At 50.0% G+C, this 9,653-nt stretch overlaps 1 protein-coding gene across 2 annotated transcripts; it reads left to right on the plus strand.

Moving 5' to 3' along the window:
• Positions 1-21: 21 nt before the first annotated feature.
• Positions 22-9,653, plus strand: LRRC41 (leucine rich repeat containing 41). 2 transcript variants are annotated; one of them, XM_065071466.1, is made up of 10 exons: positions 22-333; positions 414-500; positions 1,047-1,117; positions 2,423-3,572; positions 3,993-4,238; positions 5,418-5,582; positions 5,918-6,016; positions 6,500-6,622; positions 7,508-7,583; positions 8,726-9,653. In XM_065071466.1, exons 1-10 carry the CDS (start codon positions 246-248, stop codon positions 8,958-8,960), a joined length of 2,340 nt encoding a protein of 779 aa, XP_064927538.1. In that variant the 5' UTR covers positions 22-245; the 3' UTR covers positions 8,961-9,653. The 2 variants fall into 2 exon arrangements, with proteins under 2 accessions (XP_064927538.1, XP_064927537.1); XM_065071465.1 differs by lacking the exon at positions 414-500 and having other exon boundaries at positions 138-333.

The raw sequence follows: 9,653 nt of genomic DNA on the forward strand, positions 1-9,653 counted from the left end.
GGCCGTGACCGTCTCAAGCTGGCTGCCGCCCCGTTCTCGGCTTTTTATTTTCTCCTCTCACCGGGGATCGTATCCTTGGAGCCGGCACGGTGTGGCTGCCGCTACCAGCTCTTCGTGCGCCGCCTAGGAAGGGGAACGACGCGACCTCCCCAACATGGCCGCCCTCTCTTTCCGCCTCCCGCGATGGCGGCGGCGCGCAGGCGGGGCGTGTCCCTTCCCAAGGTGGCGGCGGCGCCGAGGGGGCGATGGCGGCGGAGGAGCCGCGCAGCCTGTTCGCGCTGAGCGCGGCCGCGGTGAGCCGCAGCATGGGCGCCCTGGAGCGGGACGTCTGGGGTAAGGCGCGGGCGGCGCGGGGCGGAGGGGCCGGGGCTGTGCCCGCACCCGCCGCCATGTCTCCCTCTGGCTCTCCGCAGCGCTGCCCGGGCACCTCCTGCGGGGGCTCTTGCCGCTCCTGAGCGTCTTCCACCTGGAGCGGGCCGAGGCCGCCGCCCGTAGAGCAGGTGACACCGGCGGGAACGGCGACAAAGCTTTGGGGGTGCCCCCGGGCGGGAGGGACGAGCCGCCAAAATGCGGGTGGACAAACCCCCACACACACCGGGGGGATGCGCCGGCCTGGGGGGGTGACACCGGGGGGACCCAGATGGAGAGAGGAGCCTGAGCACGGGGAATGAGCCTCTCCTGGGGACGCCGGGCCAAAGGGGTGAGACCCCCACAGCGGGGGGGGGTACCGCCCTGCCCCCAAACCCTCCAGCCCTCTCCCAAACCCAGGAAGGTTCACACAGCAGTGCACGCCCGGCCGAAACTCTCATCCTTTTGAGAACCAGCAAAACGTGCTGGTTTTTAAGTCACATCCCTTGAGAGGTGGGGGTCAGCCCCTCGCCACAAAGCACCATCCGTTTGCCTCTGGGTCTGTGCCCCCCGGGCTGCCCCTTGTCCCCCAGGGCTGCTCCTCGCCTGCCCAGGAGCTCCGTGGGGAGCACTGCGGGGCCAGGCAGCAGACGGGGAGTTGGGCTGAACGTACCCGGTTGATGATCTTCCCTCCCCAGGCCTCTCAACACAGCCCGTGTGGCGCCAGCTGTGGGACGATGTGATGAAGACCAGGCCGCCCAACGCAAAGGTGAGCGGATGCTGGCAGCGGGAGAAGGGGACGACACGGGTCTCTTCTGCCAGGCTTTGTCTGGAAGCCCGATGGTGCTTCACGGAAAGAATACGTTTAAGTCGCACCTATATGTCATAAACAGCGCTTTTGTCTAAGGTAACAAAATGTCGCAATGCACTTGCCTCAGTTAAAGCTGTAATTAAAACTTAGAGTCTGCAAAGCATTCTCTGCACTTCCCTGTCATTCTCTATACTTCCATGCTAAACTAATTTCCTAGTTTCTGCATATGTTGGTCAACTTAATGTCATACCTTACTCTACATTAGCAAAAGGTACCAGTCTGCTTACTAGAAAACACTACTGCTTCTTTTGCTTTGAAACTCTGGACTTCTATCAACTTCAAAAAAGAATCTTGATTAGTATGACATGAAAGAAAAATATTAAAGGATAAATAATTAAATATGGAAAACTAAGAGGCAGTTCTTATGGCTGATTGTTTTTCCTCTTTCAGAGTTGAGGTACAGAACTACAATTAAGCAAAAACCACTGTCTGTGAGCTGGAAGAAAATCCCCCTCTAAAAGCAGGATTAAAATACAAAAACTAGTATTTGAGTGGTTGCTGGTGCTTGATTATAAGTATTCATAGAGCTCAGGACCAAGGCATGACCCTGGAATGACAAACATTTTGGGAAATGGGGTTTGTAAAGGGAACTGGAATGTACAGCCGCATCCTTCATCTCACAACAGCAAGTTTGCCAAAAGAATAAATCCTGACTGTAGAGGTGTGGCGCTTAGGAGGATAAAAACAGTGTTAGGTATCTTGCTTACACCTATGTTGGCAAAAGAAAAAGTGCTTAAAAAGTGCTAGAAAAATACAGAAAACTGTGAGTTTGGAAGACTGGTCTTACACAGGAAAACTGAAGCAGCTCCATTGATAGAGCATCCCAAAGGAATAGTTAACAGCCAACTTAATTACAGCCTATAAATAGACACTTGGGAAGAAAACTCCTGATGTCGTTTTTGACAGGCAAAAAGTCAGCTGAGCTTCAGACCACTGAATATGTTTTAATGAGGCCAAAAGCAGGATGAAGAGATGAGAGTAACTCAGTTTTTCAACGGGTACCACAGGGAAGGATGTTAAGAACGAGGCAGGTAGTCTCAGTTGTGCTAGCAGTAGGTTTTTCTGGACACCACGTGTACTAGTTTAGCAGGTAGCAATAATTTAACTTCAAAAGAATGAGAAAAGTTGTGGCTGACTTTTTGTTAACGTGGTCCTGTTTGAGTAGGTTTAACCATGATTGACTCTAAGGTACTTTAATTGCAGAATATAACCTGTTGGAGGAAGAAGTTCCTTGAAACATTCTTCTCGAATGTTCTTCACGGTGTCTTGGATGTTTCCTCTGACCGGCGTCTCAGCGACCCTCACTTTTCACCGCTGCTCCACAGCTCCCCGCACGTTTCCCAGCTGACCCTCTGCAACACGCTGCAGGGTGCGCTGGAGCTCGCTGCTGAGCACAACCAGAAAGTGCTGGAAAACCTGGCCGTCTCCCTGCGGACCCTCAAGTTCCAGCACCTCCTCTCCTCCGACCAGTCGGTCAGGCGTTCGCTGGTTTTGCTTCTCCACCGGCTGATTCACCACGGCTCTGTCAACCAGGTGTCCATGTATTCGTGGCCTGTTCCTGACACGGTTCTTCTCGTCCTCATTTTGAGCATGAGCGCTGGGTTTTGCCGCCTGGGAAATGCCATCACCTATCGCAGCAGCCCGTGTGGCCTTTGCAGAGAGGAGGAGAAAGCCCGAAGCCAGGAGTCACCACACGAGCGAGCAGAGCGGGGCTGTTGCGATGAGGGGGAGAGGAGTGATGGCAAGAACAAGGAGGCCCCGGCGGAGGCTGACACGGAGGTGAATGGATGCCAGGCTGACGGTGGCCTCAACTCTGTCCTCTCCGGACCAACAAGTCCTCTGCAGAACCCAGTGAGCGAGGAGTCAAGCAGCAAGGTGCCCTGTGACCCCACCAGCGTTCAGGGAGGGTCTTCTCTTTGCATTTTGGACCAGCTGTCCTGTCAGCGTGTTCTTCGAAAGAAACGTAGACGGCTGAAACCTGCAGTAGGGAAGAAACGTCGCTGCCTCAGGCAAAGCAGGGGACCACAAGCTGACCCAGAAGACCTGTATGATTTTGTTTTTACTGTTGCTAGAGAGGATAATTCAGGGTTATTTGACAAAAACAGCACCACAGAGGGAGAAAACACTGAGAGCTGGACTAGTTTGTCCACAGGATCTCTGTGCGCTGGCCATGCTGGCTGTAAGAAAAGAGGAGGATCTGCTGGGATCTTTTCTCTGAAAGCTGCTAAGTGCTTCCGAAGCGTGTCCACGCTGGAATTGTTCTCCATTCCTTTGACAGGGGAGACATGGCGGACTCTGAGTAACCTCCTGAGCTCCTGGGTGTCTCTGGAAAACCTGGTTCTGTGTTACAACGGTTAGTGATGTGAACAGGTTGCTTCCCTCCAGCCTTGGTCTCATGATCTGGCTTATTGCTCAGGTTTACCCTAATTTTATTTTTACTGGAATGGGCATTGTAAGGGTTTTGGTACCCGATTCCGAGTATGGCATTGTTAGAGATGTATTACGAGTGTGAGACTTGTTCGAGGGAGAGAATGAGGCCGTTCTGCCCCAGAACAGCCCTGGCCTTGTGCTTAAATGCCACCCAGAGAGGGTGAAGGGAAGAGCCAGATCTTCATCTCCCAAATACACAGCCTAACTTAAGAATGTGTGGATAAATCAGTCTGTGAGTTTGGGCTTTGACTTAGGTTGCTGGGCTGTTGATGCAGCTCCAGCTGCCTGTGGTGGGTGTTCGTAGGGGCATAGCTAATACGTTTCTGTACAAATGCTGTTCCAGGCCTGGATGCAAACATCTCCTGCATCCTCTCCGCGCTCCGGGCCCTCTCCCGCCACTCGGACTGCCAGCTCCGCGTGCTGTGCCTCAGCGACGTGTCCTCCCACCTGCCCTGCGTGGAACTTGTTCGCTGCATCCTGAGCGCCTTTCCCCGGCTCCACACGCTCTCAGTCAGCTTCGACCTCAAAACCCAGCTGGAGGGGAAGAGGCCAGAGGGGAATCCAAGCTGCAGCGAGGCAGAAATCCCAGGTAGGAAACAGATTCTGAGCGATGACCGGGAACACAGCAGGCAAAGCCATAAAAGCTTGGCACGCAGATTTGAACTCTACGCTCTTACAGTGGTGTGTGATTTAGCAATTACAGCCTCACCTCTCTGATTTAGATGGTGTTGCAGTTTGTCATTTCCAGTCTATGATGTGCTCTGTGGAGCCTGAGTCATGGGCAAAGCTTTTTATTGTTGGATGCCAACCTGCTGCAACGTCAGCTTTGTGGAGGAACAGTCATAACCTGCCAGCAGCGACTGTCCCACAACCCACAGAGACCATATCCTACCAGATCTGTAAACTGGTTGTGAGTTTCTGCTCTGTCCATCCTATTGCTTGGTGTAACTACCTGAAAGGAGGTTGTGGTATGGAGGGTGTTGGTCTTTTCTCCCAAGCAACAGGACGAGAGGAAACGGCCTCAAGTTGCACCAGGGGAGGTTCAGATTGGATATCAGGAAAAATTTCTTCATGGAAAGGGTTGTCAGGCATTGGAACGGGATGCCCAGGGTGGTGGTTGAGTCACCATCCCTGGAGGCGTTTAAAAGGCATGTAGATGTGGTGCTTAGGGACATGGTTTAGTGCCAGAGTGAGGTTATGGTTGGACTCGATCCTGAGAGTCTCTTCCAACAAAAATGATTCTATGACTCTGTTGCCTGTGAGGCTCTAATTCTTGGACCCTTAAGCAGAGGGAAAGCATCTCCTGATCATCACAATACCACAGGTGATGGCAAAGCACTGCCTGAGCCGCTGGATTAGAGTCTGGAAGCTACGGCAGCATGTTCTCTGCTCACAGGTCTCCTGTTGCACTTATTAGCCCTTGAATGACCAGAAAAGCAGTAAACAAAACCTGAGTGTGGTCACTGAAGAGCTGTACTCCGGGAAGACACCGACTGGTGACCTTTTCTCAAGCACTGTTTCACCACAGGAGAAATTGGGGGTCCTGTGGTCCGGCAGGAGTCCTGAAATGAGCCTGAAGTGATTTACATGACCACAGGTCTGAGTTGTCACAGAGCTCTGGGAGGTGGGCACGTCACACAAGCACCTCCTACCAACCTGAGTGAATCACATCACAGACACACACTTCTTGCTGCTCTAGGGCCTGCTACATTGAAGATAGGCACTCCAGACCAAACTCTTTCATTGTTGTTTCTTTCTTTTCCTGTAGAGAGCTGTCTGGAGCAGCTGGAGATCAGATTCCCCAGGGAACCTCTGCACACCACGTTCCTGCTGCCAGTGCTCAAGGCGTCCAAGTCTCTCCAGCAGCTGTCCCTCGAGAGCGCCACGTTGCCTGGTCCTCAGGAGCTTGGGCTCCTTTTGGAGGCTCTCAGAGGTACTCTGCTGACCTGTAGGTAGCATTGCTGTGACACACAGAGCAGCTTCTTTGCTGTCATCTTCCATCCTTGAGCATGATGCCAGGTTGTGTAGGTCCATTTTTTCAGTGTGGACACCCTCAAAGTCTCCTGAGAAAAGGAGATGGGTGTCAGCCAACCCACTTTCTGTTCTGAGCATGTGAATGATCCTGCACTGCAGGATGGTTCCTTTTTAGCTACCAACAATCCAGCACAAATTATCTAGTCCAACTTGTTTTGTGGGTGGTAGCTGGTTCAGGGTCTTTTTACCTGAAGGACATATGGTATGTTATCTGAGAATTTGTTTTGCTTTTAGAGTGTAATCCACGTTTGAAGAAAATGGGCTTTTATGATGTGAACCTGGCTCAACACCAGAAAGAAGTTCTGCTTTTGCTTCAGGATCCTGTCCTGCAAGGTACAGCAGACTCGTGGGTGCTGGTGCCTGGAAGGGGGCTGCAGGTGGCTGCTTTTGGCCGGCTGACGTTTAAGCGATGATCTTTGGATGTACAAGGTTTAGTCAGATGTCATGGGGGCAGATCTGTAGCCACTGGCAGAGTGGGAACACGTCTGGTTCTTTGTGTCGGGAGGGCAGAGAGAGGAGCAGCTGCAAAGCTGGCATGTGCTGCCGAGAAGTCTGTATTCTTGGCTATAAAACAAAGGTTTTTAACCTGCAGAGCACATCAGCCTTTCCGTGGGTCAGCTGACAAAGCCACTTCCCTGGGTGGGATCTCTGCCCTCTCCCTGTGACAGAGCAGCGGTGCTGTTGTACGCAATTCACTGCTGGGGAAGCTTTGTTCTTGCACATGGGTTAGGGGCTGGAGCTGTCTGCAGGATGTAATTACGGAATAATGAAGCGCACAGGGAGTACTAACGTACTGTCAATCCATTTCTTCTGTAGAAATCACATTTTCTTTCTGCCGGCTCTTTGAAAGCTCTACTGCTGAGTTTTTGTCAGAAATAATCAATGCAGTGAAAAGAAATTCATCTTTGAAGAGCCTCAGACTGCCTGGGAACCGCCTTGGTGCGTATTGTGGGCGTTGCTGCGGGGCTTTGACCTTGCACCAGCTCTCTTGGAGATCTCTTCAGGGTTGGAGTTAGGACCAGTGCTAGTTGGTGCTGAATTTAACACATGCACGAACAGAGCACATTCAGCTCACAAAATAAGGAGCACCGAGCTCATTTTTCAAAGGCACAATTTCAGTTGCATTCAGCAATGTACCAAGAGCTCGGTTGCTGTGGGGGCATTACAGTTGTTTTTCTCTGCAGCAAATGACTGTCAGCGTGACTCCGGATTTGAACACGGACCCGCTTCAGACTCTTTAACAGTAACACATCCTGCAGCAGATGCGCTGCCTCTCATCCAGAAGCACAGATTTTGCCTGTTTGGGGATTTTGTGCCTTAAAAGCTGTTGGCAGCCACTGGAGGGATGGGAACAAGTAAAGGGAAGAACTGAATTTACAGAAATGACAGGCTTTTTGGATCACAGGCCAATTAGAAATGCCTGAGAAATAAATTTCAGGTAAATCCAGAATATTATTTTGTTATTTTAATGAATTTAAAAGGGAAAGCTTGGGATCACCTGAAATACATTTGATTTCTAAGGTGGTGTTTTTAGCCATTTTTAAAACAAAGCTGCATATTGACTTCCCAAACAAAACCAGGATTTTTCCAGTGAAACGAGCTGCCCTATCAGCAAATGTTTCCAGTGCCCTGAATACTCTACTTAGGGGCGTGAACTCACTTTAGGCCACCGAGGGGGATGAACTGCGGGTGCAGAGATGAGCCCATTGTGCTGCATGCATGCTCGCAGCCTGCTTTCTGTGCTGTTATCCCAGCCGTGTGGCCATTTAAATATTTGTGACAGTTCCCAGTTTGCTTCTAACACCTCCATTTCTCCCCTCTTAGGGAATGACAGGCTGGTTGCCCTCGCAGGCATTTTCTCTGAAGATTCCTCCTCTTCCCTTTGCCGGCTGGATGTCAGGTACTCTGCTGCTCTAAACACATGGGATTTCTCTGTTTTGGGAGGGCCAGAGCTGATCTGGGATGACAGCAGGAGAAGCCTGAGCATGGTTTTGTCCCTTCCTGAAGGGAATGTGTGCCCAGGGAAAGCTTAGAGAATGCTACAACGGGCACATGCAACCTCAGGGACCTCATGGTCCCTTTTGTCAATGAGTCAAGCTCCGTCTTAAAAGCAGCTTGGGTTTAGTGCTCCCTTGGGAGGCTGCTCCAAGCCCTTCCTGGGCTATAGGTTAGAATTAAGATCCCTAGGTCCTTTTTTTCTTTGATATCAGCATGAATAGCTGTTCCCACTGCCCCTGCCTAAGGAGAGAACAGGACAATTCCCCTGTCGAGTCCAGTAGATGCCCCTGCAATCCTTTAATCACCTTTGGTCTCCAGCCTGAACTGTTGTTCTCCTCATGAACCCGAATGGCCATAAAGATAGGCAGTGACCTTCACAAAGCATGTGGGGGGTGGCATTTCTGCAGCACTAGTGCCTGTTTTGCTTGATTCCCACCTCACTTTACATCTTAATGGCTCAGGTTGCTGAGAGGACACAGGCTTGACAATTTATTTATCCATGGCCACTCCTCCAGGAACTTGGAATCCTGATTGTTATGTAACTCTTACAACTTTGTATTTATTTACACATTTATGCAAGGGAAATGACCTTTTAATCTCCTAGAAACACCAGGACCTGACATGTGCTCTCCAGATCTTCTCAGAAGGAAGAGATAAATGATCACTTACTGCTCAGGCTTGTGCTGGGACCTGTAGGTTGGGCCAGGCCCCTTGGTCAAGGCAGCTGAGAGCTGCTGGGAGACCAAAGTGCTCCTGCCACTCTAAGGCCACAGCTCAGTTTACTTAAGTCAGCAGTAAGGAGGCCAGGATAATGAGTTTAATGTATCAGTAGTTACCACCTTAGGTTTAAGAAGCTTCCAGCCCTTCCTATTCCTGTGCTTCAGTTTGGTTTTTCATTGAAGTTAAAAGACTATTCCTACTTTGTACTGCTGAAGAAAGTTGTACTTTGCATTGGAACTTTCTCAAGGAACAGTAATTTAAACTGCTCAAATTATAGCCTCAACTTAATGACTTTTTTTGGTTTTGTTTTTCCTCCTTTGAAAGCTCAAATTGCATCAAACCCGATGGGCTCCTGGAGTTCACAAAGAAGCTAGAAGATCATATCCAGCAGAGAGGGGGACAGATTCAATTCACACACCTCTGTCTCTTCCAAAATTGGCTGGACCAGGATGCTGAAACAGCTCAAGAAGCTCTTCGGCGTCTCAAAGCCGTGTGCACTGTGGTGAGCGACTCGTGGGACTCGTCCCAGGCCTTTGCTGACTATGTCAGTGTCATGTGATGGATGCGGGAGTGGGAGAAAACCCATCGGCTTAAACCTCAGCAGTTCAGTCCCTGGCCAGTAAGATTTAGTTCATAGCACCTGGTTCAAGCAGGGTACAGCTGTTCTTGTCACTTTGCTATTCCTATGAAGAGGTCCCAAAGTGAAGTGACACGCAGGACCATGTGAGTCAACAGCTGTATTTCCAGGTGATTTAACTCAAAATATTCAAAGAAAGAAGATGGTAAAATAGGACAGATATCAAATGAGCTTCTATAACTTCCTGCGGATCTAAGGCAAGCAGTTATTTATTTCACTGGGGGTGTTAGAAATTCCATGTTGTTTCAGCCAATATCAATAATTATCTTCATTGGTGGAGAGACTCAAAAACCAGCTCTAGGTTACCTTGCTTTTGAGCAGGGGCACTGGACAATACAACCTTGAGGTCCCTTCCAAACTTCAACCGTTCTGTGATCTGTGAAATCAGAACTCCTCCTGCCACTTAAAGGGAGTAGAAAACAAGCTAAAAAAATCCCCAGCCTTGACCTTTTGCATTTGGAAAAATTTGACTTTTTAAATTATGTCCCAAGGAACCTGTTGTTTATTTGCAATCATGTTGCCCCCTCCCCTATCTCCAGTAATTTTACAGAGGTTTTGAATAGTTTATTCTTTTAGTAACACTTTTTATAATAAAAATAGAATTAAGACCCATAA

Source organism: Columba livia, chromosome 8 (assembly GCF_036013475.1).
Source record: "Columba livia isolate bColLiv1 breed racing homer chromosome 8, bColLiv1.pat.W.v2, whole genome shotgun sequence".
Lineage (NCBI taxonomy): Eukaryota > Metazoa > Chordata > Aves > Columbiformes > Columbidae > Columba > Columba livia.